This window comes from Notothenia rossii, assembly GCF_949606895.1.
Source record: "Notothenia rossii genome assembly, chromosome: 9".
Classification (NCBI taxonomy): Eukaryota; Metazoa; Chordata; class Actinopteri; order Perciformes; family Nototheniidae; genus Notothenia; species Notothenia rossii.
Window position 1 is genome coordinate 73,305,361 of NC_136907.1, and position 15,765 is coordinate 73,321,125.

Here is a 15,765-nt window from a genome sequence, read left to right on the forward strand (position 1 = left end):
AGAACACAGAATTATTAATATAAAACATAGAATTTGTGTGATTATACTAAATGATTTACAAATAAACACCACTGCATATTTACAACTGTTACACATGCTGACGTAACGCGAATGTTTCCAACTTGGGATCAATAAAGTATATCTTATCTTAAGATGATCGATGCTACTGCCATATTTGCAAAATTTGCCTCTTGAACCTTGACAAGTGCATGTTTCAGGCTTATCAATGAACAACTGGAGGGGTCACAGACATAAGACCAGCTGTTAAATAAAGCTCTTCTGACCTTAGCTGGCATGTGGGTATATATTAATGCTGCCCATTATGGAACACAAGTAACCACCTTGGTAACAATGAAAACGTTGAATGGACACAATTTCCTGAAGTATTTCTTCGTAATAACTAGCAAACTAAAGATCATGTACATCCACTGCACACATAATCTGAAATAACAACTCATATTTCTCGCATACAAATGACATCAAAATGCATTTTAATGGCCAAACTGTCGGCCATGTTTTTTTTTTTCTGCAGGGAGAAATTTGAAGACCACGTGACATAGATGCCAGCCATTGGAAATCAATGGTGAAAAAAAACGTAGGGATCTTACAATTTCAGAGGCGTTTTTGTAGAAATACTACGTCCCAAGTTGTGGACCAACGTAGTTATTACACGTTTTTTTGTGTGACCCAACACACATCATATGGAATACCAAGTGATCTTTAATGAATATAAGAAATACGCTGTATTAAACATTCTGCTATAACAGTTGCTTTGATTAAACAAGAAGCAGGTGGTGCTTACATTTTCTCATTCAGTGAACTTTGGAAGTTTGATAGTTTGACATTGAACTGAATAACTGTTTTGTTTAAGATATTAGGGTTAAAGCAAACAAATGAAATTATCTAAAAAAATGTGTGTAATAAAATCTAACAGTCTGGCGGGATGTGATGCAGTAACACACTTGACTAAGTTTAGGAATTTAACCAAGCATTACAATGTGACTTATGTTTTTATTTACAGATCGTACCCCACAAAACATTGGTCACTTCATTTTGGGAGTATTGTTCACAATTCTCATTCCCACCATCATTGGTGCAGTACTTTGGAGAAGAACGAGTAAGACTGTGCATTTTAACATTTTTGTTTCCTGTGGGAATTAAGTGTTTTAGTCAAGTTCATCATATACCACCTACATATCCCCATTGTCTAATTGAGCAATCACATAAAAAATGTCTGAAACCTCTCATACAGAAACATACTCTTTATAATATTCTATACCCAGAGGCTTTGAAGTGTTCAGCTGTTTGAAAAAGATAATTAGGACAAACCAACATCTGGAGTCAATTCAGATGCTGCTCAAGTAAATCTTATGAAGGAAATAAGCTTTAAAGGTGAAGCTCTCAAAATGAAATGTAAATTAATGCAAATCCACTTTTTTTTTTTACTGACCTGCAGGAAAAAGAGTGATTGTCGAAAATACAGTTTATGATACTGCTCAGGTACTGTAAGAGACAAGTTTATTTTTTTTAACTTTTCACTCAAAAATGTGACTGAATGTGTATATGTATTTGCTATTTACTGTATAAAGAGGAGACCTTTCATTTCCCATGTCTTTCTCTAAATACAAAGTACTGTGTGTGTTAGCAGTGCAAATGCTTTTTGTGTGCTTATTTATCCTTACTCTGCTTTTGATTAATAACACCTCAAATGTCATGCCTTTTAACTGAAAATACAAATTAATCTTACATTTTAATTTAACACCATATCACTTTTACAGTCAATAATATGGAATGGTATTGAATTTGAGGAATATATGACATATACAAATACAATATTATACAAAAAACCTTTGGTAAATCAATGTTTTGTTATGTTCCAGTTCGTAGCTCCAGCCTGGACTCAGGATCCAACAGATGATGAAGCTTCAGCTCTGCCTCTGTCCTGCATCTACGCTATGGTTGGTCCTCACACTGGACCCGCAGCACCCACTGAGCCTAGAAACACAGCTCAGCTAGAGATTGTGTACGCTCAGGTGAAAAATACCACACCAGGTCCTTGAAAAATGATCAGGAGTCGTATTCCACATATTGCAGTTTTTGGGATTACGATTTATGGCAACTGAGCCATGGATTTTATTTTCACATTACCCTCTTTTGGTGTGAAAATCCACCCGCAAGAGAAAAAGCATTTGAGCTCCATACTGTTTCAGAAATAATCTTTGATGTGGTTTGGAACATGATATGGCATTTAATCACGGCAGAATTTAACTGTATCTGAAGTGTAATTGACCTTTCGCAAAGCCACGCCCCTAAATGCCCGTTGTCCAATCATATTCGATCACGTGCGCGGCTCCCTGTGGAAGTCCGACAAGCTTAGCGTTCAAATTAATTGCGAAAATGGTGAAGCGTTGTGCTTATGGTCTTTGCAAATCGGATAGCAGATATCCCATAAGCTTAGAGGGGGAGGGGGAGGGGGAGGGGGGGGGGGGGGTGATATTTTACCCGTTTCCTAAACCCAAAACCCAAAACCCGAGAGGAGAGATGCCGCCAGTGGATAAAGAAATGCGGCAGGCCCCATGCCCAGCTGAATATGGCGAATATCAACAAACACAAATACGTTTGCTCCAAGGTAAATACGTCCTAACGTAGCTAGCTAGCTAGCAAAGATTACATTCACAAATTAACTAACTAATTTAATTAACTAATTTCACTAACTAACGTTAGCTAAAGTCACACGACTACAGCTGTAAGCTGTGTGCTTCTAGGTCGATTTGACCATGTATATCACTTGATGCATAATAATGTCTGAACAGCTGAGCTCCGTTATTAGTCTACCTGTGGTCAAAGTACAAACAAGAAAGCCAACAGGCAATCATTCATTTATATTTTGCTTTAATCTTTGTAGCATTTTGTTAATGGAAAGCCTACTGCCGACTTCCCTAATCCTGCTGCACAAGTGGGCACCCCGACCCCCACAAAGGAACAACAAGGTGGATGCAGAAAGCCACCAAGGAAACGGTAGTTAACTTTAGACAAACTACAACATTTAATGCCTCTTGTGATTGTATTGTTTTATTCCAAAATAATAATAATAATTCCGTCGAATTTGACATACAGCTCATGTGGTTTTTCACTCTTGCACTGCGACCTGTATGCAAGTGCCTCTATTGATGTTGTGCCTCCCTCTTTTCTAATGTTTATACTGTGGATATAACCCTCCATAGCATATTGTAGCCCCTTTTGTCGGGACCTGGAGGATATTGCTGCGTTATTGCTCCAAAATGAGTCTGTTAAGGCGACTCCGACGTTACGGAGACCCTCCATTATGGCTTTGTTTAACGCATCTGGCTCTCAGCTTGTCGGACTAGCAACAGTAACCAAGGGGGGGCGTGGCTTTGCGAAAGGTCAATTCTGAGCAGGTTCCCCCTCCTATTTTTTTTTTTCAAGCCAAGGACCCAAAATCAGCATTTCTCTAACAGGGCTGGAATAAAGGGATATGAGGGATGTCTAAAATGCATGATCTGTTTTGTATTTTGAGCAAAACACATCATAGACATGTTTGTTATATATTTGTATACATCTGAGACCCATAATACATGCCTATAAATAGTATAATAGGAGACCTTTAAGAGCAACAGCAACCACTAATCTTCTTTTAAAAACCAACACCAACATTGATTTTGATAAGTCAATGTAGCTGCAGGATTCTTTATTTTTTTTGTTTCAATAAACTCACTTTCAATCAAAGTGTCAGAAACATGTGATGTAATGTAAACCTGCCGGTCCGCTGCAACTCTGACATCCAGGCTGAAGACTTTACTTTTTGTCGCTGCTTTTTAATTGAACTATTCACATCTTAAACTGCACTGTAACTTTTATTCATGTATTTTTTCTTTTAATGTTTATTTTATTATCTTTGCTTTTTAATGACTGTTTTGAAATGCCATTTTCTTAATGTCTTCATTTTTGTAAAGCACTTTGAATTGCCTTGTGTTGAAAGATGCTATATAAATAAACCAACCCGGTATCACGGCAAGACGTGAACATGTGACGATTTACCATGCTGGGAGACGTGAAGATGTCACGATTTCGTCCCTTCAAACGTGACAGTTACACGGTATTGTTAACCCATGTTAACCAGTGGAGAAATAACCGGAAATGCCAAGCAAATGCTACCCCGACGTAATGATTTATTTTGTAATAGTCACACTCGATTACGCCGATTTTCTTGTTGCCCCTCAATGTTAATCCATGCGTGTGGATCATAGGTGTGGATATGGAATTAACGGACGTGACGTTGTGCGATTGAGTTGCCAGGCAACAGCTTTGGTTCATGTTAATTAATAAAATAACGTGCTTCAACCACTAGGTGTCCCTTTCTATCAGCTCTGCACCGTTATGGTGTAAATACAGCCTATCTACCAATTGGATCAAATATAAAAGTCAGCCGAATTTGTGTTGATACTGCAAGGAGACATATTGTGTGAAAAGAAATGTAAGATGTTGTTTAATTGCTCATATATTTATGATCCACGTCACGTTTTCAGTTTTGGCGGCAGTTCTTCCTGCTTGTCTAGAAGTCTTCTCAGCAGGGCTCTATAAATAGAGAATTACGGCAGATATTTAATACTTAATGCAGCCGAACCGTGTATTACAATACCTTTATATGATGACTTTCAAAGAGAAAAGCAAGCACACTCGGAATAAAGTATTATTTTATTTTTAAAAAACGTTTTCAGATTTCACATCACATAAACACCAAATTCCAGCATGCATTGCGGCTAAACCATCCAATCATCGAGCTGAGGATCTTGCCTACGTCTGTTTCCGGTTTCGTTTATCACCGATGTATTTTGTTATACACACATTCTTCACATTCACATTTTAATTTGCATTAAAGTATTTCGTGAGGCCTTCTAACATGTTTTTAAATATAACTACAGTTGTAGTTGAAGAGTTTGTAAATGAACATGAACCGAAGCTGTTGCCTGGCAACTCAATCGCACAACGTCACGTCCGTTAATTCCACATCCACACGTATGGATTAACATCGATTTAATACATTAATGTAGCCTTTGTGTCTGCTAAAAGAGGTGTCGACCAGCTGGGGCAACAAGAAAATCGGCGTAATCGAGTGTGACTATTACAAAATAAATCATTATTATATTAATATTGACAATAACAACCGACCGTCGGGGTAGCATTTGTTTGACATTTCTGGTTATCTCTCCACTGGTTAACATGGGTTAACACAACCGTGTAACTATCACGTTTGAAGGGACGAAATCGTGACATCTTAACGTCTCCCAGCATGGTAAATCGTCACATGTTCACGTCTTGCCGTGATATCGGGTTGAAATAAACGTGCCTTGCCTAATGTGTAATGTGAGTATTGTAGTGCCGAGGACATGGAGTCGGAGGCGGTGCAATGGAGATGTGAAAGGGTACTTTAATAGAGAGCAGAATAGGACATGTTGTCGGGTCGCAGCCCGGGTCGACAAGAGAAAGAGCCAAGAGGGCACACACTATATATAAGCAACACATAAAATGTCCGTGCAGGAACAAAAGCCGCAACTGTAGTTCCCAGTTTGAATTATGAACCAGTGGTTAAATACGTGGTCACCACAGTATGTCATATTATGTGAGAGTATTTCATGAATTAAGATAAAAAAGTATTTGTAAACTATATTTTTCTAGCCTATTTGAAATCTTTTGACCATATTTTTCCTGAATATTCAATGAGTTTTTGTCCTCTTTGACAGCTCAGTGGGTGGATAGAGGATTTATTAAAAATGCTGTGAAAGCTCTGAATAAACTGCAGTGAACTTTAAAAAAAAGCATATTCTGTTTGTTATAAAAAGAGCAGAGGACCCGTTGTTGAAACTAAGGTTACATTGTTCTGTTGTTTTATATTGTACACCGGTAAAAGCCTTGTTGTATTTATTTGCATTGCATTGATATTGATTTGTCCCAACAAAAAAAAAGTAATGGAAAGTAATTGGTTTACTTTATATGAATAGCAGATACTTACAGTAGGTTACTGATGGTTAGGTAATTAGTAAATGTAATGGGATACATTGTCACAGCAGAGTGAAACAAAGAATTGCCACACATGATCTTTAGTACAATCAAATTAATTGCAAACATATGTGAGTAATTTGTTCATTTGCATTAACGCATTATAGATAATGAAAAATATAGGAATTAATAAGCTTTATTAAATGGTGCATGTATGCTTTCATTAAAAAATTTAAACGAGCATAAAAAATACTGTACAAATAACAAACTAAATATGTTTTAAACATGTTGATCATACAAATAAAAATATCATTTATGTTTTTTTGAAAACCTCCATGATCCAAACGCAACAAAAGGATTTTTACATACAAACAGATTACTTGATATAATCATTGGATTAACAGGAACATTCAGCATTTTCTTGAAAGCTGCGTTCTGTGTTTGTCCTTGCAAAGCATCAAGATCTAGCCAATATGAATTGTCATGTAGATACATTGTAAGTGAACACATTTATATTCATGTTTGCTACTTCTAGCCTTGAGGCCGAACACTTTTGTAATAGATTTCAATATTTTATTCTTGTGTGGATTATGAAATTGATTTGAAAATGTTTCGTTTGGAAATAATGTGCAACCCCTAATCTTCCTACATACCTCCTACAATCCCCCCAACTACCACTAGGGGTCCCCATACCCTCAGTTTGGAACCAGAACTATGAGTTTATTTGTTCTTGTGGAGCTTCTCCATGAGATGAACCGTGATGACAGCAGACACCATGATGATCAGACCCACAGAGAACACACACGTCTTCGCCAGGCACACAGATAACCCCTCTGGATCTGAAACACAACAAACAGAGAGTTTCATATCAAAACCGACACAGAGATCCAGACTGAGACGCACAACTGAGTGGAAGCAGCAAATCAGGTATTACTACTTTATTTGGATAACAGTTTGAGTACTTTACAGTTTGCAAGTACGTTGAGTCCTACATTGTAAACATACTTGTAAAATACTTGCACTGCAAAGTGTGGTTGAGTTTTACAGACTGTCGATATGCATCATGCAATGTCAAACAGCATGGTAGGGGTTTAATGTTGAATTAATGTTTATTCTGTTATTCAAATATGCAGGTATTTTTGTTCGTATACAAATATTAAAGTTCAGAGGTTTATATAAAGGTTCTATATACGAGACCAACTGAACACTATATGCGTAAAATATGATGTAGTGAATTAATTTTGTAATTTAAAGTTTCTTCAAATTATATTTTTGTAGTTTTAAGTTCACATTTAATACCTGCAGCCAAACAGAGCGGTAACTTGAAATTCCAAACTATTTGTTATTATCCGGAAGTAATTTCTCTTACCATCAAGCTGGTGGCAGAGATCTTTGATTGTTTTGGTGTTGTTGGTCCAGCTGACATGGTTGCTATGGTTACAGATGATCGATCCACTTGATTGGTAGACCTGGAGAAAAGTATCAGGGATCCCCTCTGACCGCTCTCCTCCCTCCTGACTGCAGGTTCTGGTGTCACATGTGAAAGTGCTGTTGATGTGAGAGTCCTGTGAGCTGCAGGTCACAGTGAAGCTACAGGAGGAAGAGCTTTCAGAGACAGAGCTCACTGTGAGGAGAGGGAGAGACGCTCGATCTGAGGAGGGAAGAAGCAGGTGAAGAGTTTTAGAAACAAGAACACAGAAACCCCATCAGCGTTTGAGAGGTTAACAAACCTACCTTCAACTTTGACGCTATATTTCGCTACTTCTTCTGTTGAACCCTTTGTCACTTCTGCAGAGTAAACTCCACTGTCTGCCTCTTGGAGATTCTTCAATTTCACAGAGTAATTCTCAAGAAACTCAATCCTTCCATCGTAGTTATCAGAGACTCCTTTGTTATTAGAAGTGAATCTTACTATGTTACTTTTATTACATTTCCAGGAAAATAAATCAAATCCCCCAAGATCAACAGCTTTGGCGACATTCAGAAGCAAATCCTCTCCCTTCAGCACAAACACAGGAGTCCCAGCACTGATCCCTGTAAAACAGAAGACACATCATACAGTAAATATCACAATATATAGTTTTCAATTCTGAATGTTACTCCAATTCTGTACTTTATTTCTGACATTCTGATCATCAGCTAAACATCACCATCTTATTATGAACATAATTCATAATAACCCAGTGGACACTACCATAGGGCAAAGTTCATATATGTTCAGCTGTTCTGTCTCTCCTGCTAATTAGTGTGATAAGTAACTTTTGCTGAAAGGGAACAGACATGTAAAACAAATGACTAACAATTTCCCATTACCATTAATACAGCTACTCCTCCTCACACAGAGATGTCAGTAACAATTCTGGTGAAACTAAACCTAATGATGCATTGTTCCTATACTTTTATCCTACCTTGCGCCTCAGTGCAGACCAGCAGCCCCAGAATCATGAAGATGAACATGACAGTCTCTGTCCGGTTGCCCTGCCTGAATACTCAATGTCACAGGTTAAAGTGTGAGTCCTGTTTAGCTCTGACAACACATCACCAAGTCTTCTTCCTGTAAAAACCACATCACATTTGCATGATGTGAAAATATTAACTGAAAGTCAATTACAGGATGATTATCAAGGCACTTTACATTTCAGTTGGTGTATGTTGCACCAGATGAAGCAAAAGATGGAATAAAACATTACAATTGTGTCAATACATTACATAAAAACAATAAAAAGTGTAGTTTGCACTGTTTATTACTCACATTAGTTTATGTGTTTGCTTTACTTTAACTCTTCTAGCTGGTTTCCTGCACAAACAATAATAACCACTTCCTTTCTCAGAGCAGTGTCCGACATGACTGCATACCAAACTATAGATAGCTTTGGTAAAATGTCAACGTTTTTACACTCTGTGTTTCAAAGAAAGAGAACGTGCAAAGATATCTTCACTTAGCGCATATTCTGCACAAAACAAATAACTAACCATGAAATAAGGAAATATTCTACTATGACTTTTCAGTGACATTCTTTACGACATATTTAACTGTGACTTATTTTATGATTTTATACCATTGCACTTTTTATGGCCTACAACACCAGGACATTTGATGGCAGATGATAATACAGGACTTCTTAATGACACACTTTACAATGACATATTATGGCAGACTATACTTTGACTTGTTTGAATTAGATTGTAATGTCCTACTGTCCTATAAAACATGACTTTTGTCATATTTGGCTTGACTTTTTATTCTGTACTGACATTTTTACTGGATACCAAACTTTTACTTTTGTAATGACATTGTTGCCATGCTATAAAACTTGAATGACCAAAAAAACAAGCTCTACTTGAACAAGTTGCAAGATTTTTTTTATTACATTTACAGTACTGTACAAGGACTCTTGTGACCTTTTGTGACATTTCTTTGTGATATATTTTACTGTGACTCCTTAAATATTTGTCTTTATAGCATATCATACTATGACACTGTTATCATGGCCAAACATGCTTTTAAATGACAGACTATTTGGTGATGCTATGGCCTATTATGATGAAATGATTTTTTCTTGTATGTTATGCTTGACTTATTATGGCATTCTATACTATTCTATTCTTTAAGAACATGTTCTAGGTATGCTATAGTTTGACTTTTTAATTGCATTTTTACGAGATGCTATTTATTGAAAAAAGCATATTCTGTTTTTTGTAAAAGGAGCAGATTTTAATAAAATGGTCTCTTAGCACAGGACACATTTTTGATGAACAATATATATTTATTTTATTTTCTTCTAAGATTACATTTAACACGTAGTAAAAGCCTTATTGTTTTTATTTGCATTGCATTGATATTGATTTGTCCCAAAAGTAATGGAAAGTGATTTGTTTAGGTTATATGAATATCAGATACTTACAGTAGTTACTGATGGTTAGGTCATTAGTAAATGTAATGGAATACATTGTCACAAAAAATCTAAACATTTGTGTGAGTAATTTCCCATTTGCATGAACACATAATAGATAACGAACAATATAGGAATAAAACAGCTTTATTAAATGCGCATGTATGCTTTCATTTAAAAATGTAAATAAGAATAAAATACACTGTACAAAGAAAAACTAAAACAAATCTTTTAAATCGTGATCATACAAATAAAGATGTTATTTGTGCTTTTAGAAAATCCCCGTAATCTGAAGTCAACAAAAAGATTTCACAATGACTTGATTTAATCATTGGATTAACAGGAACATTCAGCATTTTCTCGAAAGCTGCCTTCTGTGTTTCCTTGCAAAGCATCAATGTTCACACCACGATGTACTAGCCACAATGCATTGTTTGTTCACATGTACAGTACATTGTAAGTGTACATATTTATATCCATGTTTGCTGATCCACCAATTGTGGATCAGTGAAATATCATCAAATCAGCAGCAGACATGTTGTACCCCTAAGGCCTTCTGCATGCACAATAGAAATAAAACAGGGACTCACTCGTCAAAAAAAACACTTTCCTAAGTTTTTCTATAAAAGAGTGAGATACTGTTTATGTAAGATTGGTTGCATGTAGCAGTGGTTCCCGACCTTGAGCTGGTCGCCATTATATACTATTATTATATTTAGTAGGTACCCCGTCACTCAGCTGGGATGATTCGCCTACATGTTCTTTTTGTAACTCTATAACTCACCCTTAATATAAATGCATTTAAACTTGACATTTACACATATTGTGAGCGAACGTAATAAAATGAAGACTCACTTCTAGCAGTTTCAACATCTTTTGTTAAGACTAGAGCTCTTAAAGAGACACTTGAGCTCGCCTGTCTTTCATAAGCTGCAACAAGTCTGGAGGCGGGACACCAGGATTATGAACATTTATTTGGAAATGTTTTTTTTTGTGTACATAATTTGCAACCCCTAATCTTTCTACGTACCTCCTGCAATCCCCCCAACTACCCCTAGGGGTCCCCCTACCCCCGGTTGGGAACCAGAACTATGAGTTTATTTGTTCTTGTTGAGCTTCTCCATGAGATGAACCGTGATGACAGCCGACACCATGATGATCAGACCCACAGAGAACACACACGTCTTCACCAGGCACACAGATAACCCCTCTGGATCTGAAACACAACAAACAGAGAGTTTCATATCAAAACCGACACAGAGATCCAGACTGAGACGCACAACTGAGTGGAAGCAGCAAATCAGGTATTATTCCTTTATTTGGATAACAGTTTGACTACTTTACAGTTTGCAAGTACTTTGAGTCCTACATTGTGAAATACAAGCACTGCAAAGTACAGTTGAGTTTGACAGACTGTCGATATGCATGATGCAACGTAAAACAGCATGGTGGCGGTTTAATGTTGAATTAATGTTTATTCTGTTCTTCAAATATGCAGGTATTTTTGTACTTATACAAATATTCAAGTGAAAAGGTTTCAGGTTCTGTATATGACACAAAATGCACATTATATGCGTAACACATGATGTACTGAATTAATTGTTTTATTTAAAGTTTCTTCAAATTAATTTTTTGAAGTTTTAAGTTCACATGTAACACCTGCAGCCTGACAGAACGGGTTATTAATTCAAAAAGAAGGTTTTTTAAACTTTAAATGGTATGTTATTATCAGGAAGTAATTTCTCTTACCATCTTGCTGGTGGCAGACGTCTTTGATTGTGTTGGTGTCGTTGGTCCAGCTGACATGGTTGCTATGGTTACAGATGATCGATCCACTTGATTGGTAGACCTGGAGAAAAGTGTCAGGGATCCCCTCTGACCGCTCTCCTCCCTCCTGACTGCAGGTTCTGGTGTCACATGTGAAAGTGCTGTTGATGTGAGAGTCCTGTGAGCTGCAGGTCACAGTGAAGCTACAGGAGGAAGAGCTTTCAGAGACAGAGCTCACTGTGAGGAGAGGGAGAGACGCTCGATCTGAGGAGGGAAGAAGCAGGTGAAGAGTTTTAGAAACAAGACCACAGAAACTCTATCAGAGTTTGAGAGGTTAACAAACCTACCTTGAACTTTGACACTATATTTAGCTTCTGTTTCGTCTCCTGAATCCTTCATCACTACAGCAGTATAAACTCCACTGTCTGCCTCTTGGAGATTCTTCAATTTCACAGAGAAATTGTTCTCAGGAAACTCAATCCTTCCAGTGTAATGAGGAGAGGCTCCTTTGTCATTAAAAGTGAATCTTACTATGTTACTTTTATTACATTTCCAGGAAAAATCATCAAATTTTCCAAGAACAACAGCTTTGGTGACATTCAGAAGCAAATCCTCTCCCTTCAGCACAAACACAGGAGTCCCAGCACTGATCCCTGTAAAACAGTAGACACATCATACAGTAAATATCACATACAATATACTGTATGTGTTTAGACAGTTGTAACAATTTTGAATGTTACTATATTTGCATACTTTATTTATGACAAATATCTGATTATAATCAAATACTAACTTAACATTCAACCCAGTGACCGTAATAGTCATAGCCATCATAGTTTAATAAGTGAAGAACATTTATTTGTTTGCCCACTTGTCTCTCCTACCTTTAATATGGTCAGAACTCTTCTGAAAGTAAACAATAGTAATAATAAACATATTTTACCATTATTCTCCTGCTTAGTTACTAATAACTCTTGACACAATTTGTCCTGGTATGGGGAAACTCAGCCCTGAGGATATCATCGAAAACTGTATATCTTTTTTAAGTTTTTACATTGTCTCCTCTGAAAACATGGGACTTCCTTCCACGTCCTTCATTTCCCTACTCTCACCCACACAACAATAAAGCTCAAAATAATTCACATTATAAAAAGGCTAGTTCAGTTCGATGGTTATTTCCTGAAAATATTTTATTTTTCTTCAAGCTTATTTTTAAATGGTTTTATTGAAAAAGTTTTGGCTTTTAATTCTTAGAATTGCGAACAATTCTTTAGTTTGCTTCATATTTCCCCTAAAAAAGGCTATTTTTGAAGAATTGGAAGATTAATTAATGTAAACCATTTTTTTTTTTTACTACACATTAACTAACTTTACAAAACCCTAAGATCACAGGGATGCTGGTTATTTTTACATTTTTGTAATAAAACAGTTTTAAGTGTAAAACCGTTTATGTTTACTTGTGTATCTTCTTAACAAAATAGATTAATTTAATTGAAATACGATTGCTTCACTGTGGCTTTTATTCGTCCCAATTCATGGAGTTATGGTTGGTTGATAGATCATGAGAACAAAGGCTATTTCTCACTCACATATTATGTATCACTTATCGCAAGATAGAAATCTGAAATAACTTTATGGTACTACTTGCATGAATCCCACTAAAGACGTCTATTGCTGCAGCTGTTAACATGTTATCTTATTATGAACAGAATTAACAATAACCCAGTGATCACCATAGTTCAACATTAATGCATTTTCAGCTTTTGTGTCTCTCCTGCTAATTAGTATGATAAGTAACTTTAGCTGAAAGTGAACAGACATTTAAAACAAATGACTTACAATCTGCCATTACCATTAATACAGCTACGACTACTAATTTCAGTAACAAATCGGTGAAACTAAACCTAATGATGCATTGTTCCGATAATAATTGTACCCATACTTGCCAACCTTTAGACCTCAGAAATCGGGAGCATTTCAAAATGCAAAATTGGGAGGGGGGTGCTAGTGGATCGCCGGAGCTGTTAGATTAACATTAACATGCTTATTGTAGTTGTAAGTGCACTGCCTTGCGGCCTGTAGCACCGTCCTTGATGGAGCATATGTGTGGGCTGGACCTGTATTTTACAGGAAAGGAGTGAGCAGAGAGTAGAGTAGTTTTCGATTCTTGTTCTGTTTTCTGTGAATATCTGCCTCACCCTCTCAGACTTTGAGTTGCGCGGGCTACTAAAGAGACGTGTTACCATGGAAACCAAACAATGGTGTAGCTGTATTAAAGTCCGAGTGGAAACAGTCGTGTGTAAATCTGATTTTGTCAGAAATCGGGAGAAATGCGGGAGAAATATGACCCCGGGAGGAAACCGGGAGAGGGCAATGAAATCGGGAGTTTCCCGCGAAAATCGGGAGGGTTGACAAGTATGAATGTACCCCTACCATCATCCACACTGTTGTTCACCAATTTTGATCCTTTCCTCCACTAAAGTAGCTTTGTGCAACAACTCTCAAATTGTTCCCAATTTGTTGCCTTGAACAAAAATGTCAAGTTAATGTTATGTTTTAAAAAGCTCAGAAGATGTCAGTATGCAACACCATTATACTTGGTTTGAATATGACTTTTGCTTTTTTTTTTTTAAATGAAGATGTTTGTCAATATTTTCTTCTCTAAACTTCTTTTTCAATATTTGTTTACACATGTTTGGCTTCAAATGCTCAGAATTGATAACCAGGATTTAGTTTTCTGCATGTTCCCACTAAAACAAGGGTTTCTTTTTTGGATAGGAAGATACATTCCTGATGACAGTAGGAAGGTTGTTATACTCCACATCATCTAACTTGAAGAAACTCCTCTTGGACCACAGTGATGCCACGTTTTTAAACTCTTAAAGAGTCAAACTGTTTACTTTTTAAGCAGGACACAATGACTGTAATTAGATCATGTTAAAACATTGAATTAGACGTGTTTTTATCCTACCTTGTGCCTCAGTGCAGACCAGCAGCCCCAGAATCACGAAGATGAACATGACAGTCTCTGTCCGGTTGAATACTCAATGTCACAGGTTACAGTGTGAGTCCTGTTTAGCTCTAACAACACATCACCAAGTCTTCTTCCTGTAAAAACCACATCACATTTGCATGATGTGACAATATTAACTTCTCTTTTTCAAAGTTCGTCTCTTATCTCTGTTTTGGGATCTTTTGATAAAGACCTTTTTTTTAATCCAAACGTTTGTCAAGAAAGCAGATTTTAATGTGAAAGTCAATTACAGGATGATTAACAAGGCACTTTACATTTCAGTTGGTGTATGTTGCACCAGATGAAGCAACAGATGGAAAAAAACATTACAATTGTGTCAATACTTTACATAAAACCAATAAAAAGTGTAGTTTGCACTGTTTATTACTCACATTAGTTTAATGTGTTGCTTTACTTTAACCCTTCTAGCTGATGTCCTGCACAAACAACAGTAACCACTTCCTTTCTTAGAACTCTGTGTCTCACACCTCTTGCACCTCAACGTGTTTATAATCTGTTTCAAAGAAAGAGGAACGTGCAAAGATATTTTCACACAGCACACATTCTGCGCTGACAACATGTACAAATAACTAACCATAAAAAAGGAAGGCTAGTCTTGTGTTCCTTATGCAGGCCAGGGCTTTCTGTTGTTCTTTATTCATAAATGACAGTAACATGTTAATATGTCAGATTATGTGCTTGATGTGATCCTGTAACCCTGCAGGTCAAAAGTTTCAAAAGTGTTCTGCTCTTTTCTCATCAAGCATCACATTATCAGTGTCCTCATCTTGCTCTGAATTGTTACTGCAAATGGATAAAGGAGCATGCAAAAAACAATAAGAAAAACCATCATGTTCATAATGCAAACTACCATCACAATTACATTATTGCTCCAGCCGAAATCTCCTCCAGAAGATGGGCGTAAATATCACAGAAATGAAGAACAATGCATTCAGGCCGACTCTTCTTCTCTCCTCTCTGTTATCATCAAGCATCACATTATCAGTGTCCTCACCTTGCTCTGAATGAGTACTTCAAGTTGATAAAGGAGCATGCAAAAAACAAGATAAAAGA

General features: G+C 36.7%; 2 protein-coding genes and 1 long non-coding RNA gene across 5 annotated transcripts in view; 1 reads left to right on the forward strand and 2 right to left on the reverse strand.

Moving 5' to 3' along the window:
- The first annotated feature begins 968 nt into the window (after nucleotides 1-968).
- LOC307020224 overlaps nucleotides 969-15,765 on the forward strand; it is a 411,310-nt gene continuing 396,513 nt past the window's right edge. The window contains exons 1-4 of one of the 3 annotated variants that reach the window (XR_013802806.1): nucleotides 976-1,117; nucleotides 1,457-1,500; nucleotides 1,881-2,629; nucleotides 2,906-4,036. This is a non-coding gene — a long non-coding RNA (uncharacterized lncRNA). Of the gene's footprint in view, nucleotides 1,118-1,456; nucleotides 1,501-1,880; nucleotides 4,037-15,765 lie in introns of those variants that run through there. The other 2 variants (XR_013802805.1, XR_013802807.1) reach the window with 2 other exon arrangements.
- On the reverse strand, nucleotides 5,430-9,019 carry LOC307020215 (uncharacterized protein). Its single transcript, XM_079651450.1, has 4 exons — nucleotides 8,427-9,019; nucleotides 7,753-8,052; nucleotides 7,388-7,669; nucleotides 5,430-6,857 (listed from the first exon to the last, which is right to left on the reverse strand). The coding sequence occupies exons 1-4, from the start codon at nucleotides 8,473-8,475 to the stop codon at nucleotides 6,739-6,741; spliced, it is 750 nt and encodes a 249-aa protein (XP_079507576.1). The 5' UTR covers nucleotides 8,476-9,019; the 3' UTR covers nucleotides 5,430-6,738.
- On the reverse strand, nucleotides 10,043-15,078 carry LOC307020214 (SLAM family member 9-like). The gene is made up of 4 exons (XM_079651449.1): nucleotides 14,650-15,078; nucleotides 12,026-12,331; nucleotides 11,661-11,942; nucleotides 10,043-11,127 (listed from the first exon to the last, which is right to left on the reverse strand). The coding sequence occupies exons 1-4, from the start codon at nucleotides 14,696-14,698 to the stop codon at nucleotides 11,009-11,011; spliced, it is 756 nt and encodes a 251-aa protein (XP_079507575.1). The 5' UTR covers nucleotides 14,699-15,078; the 3' UTR covers nucleotides 10,043-11,008.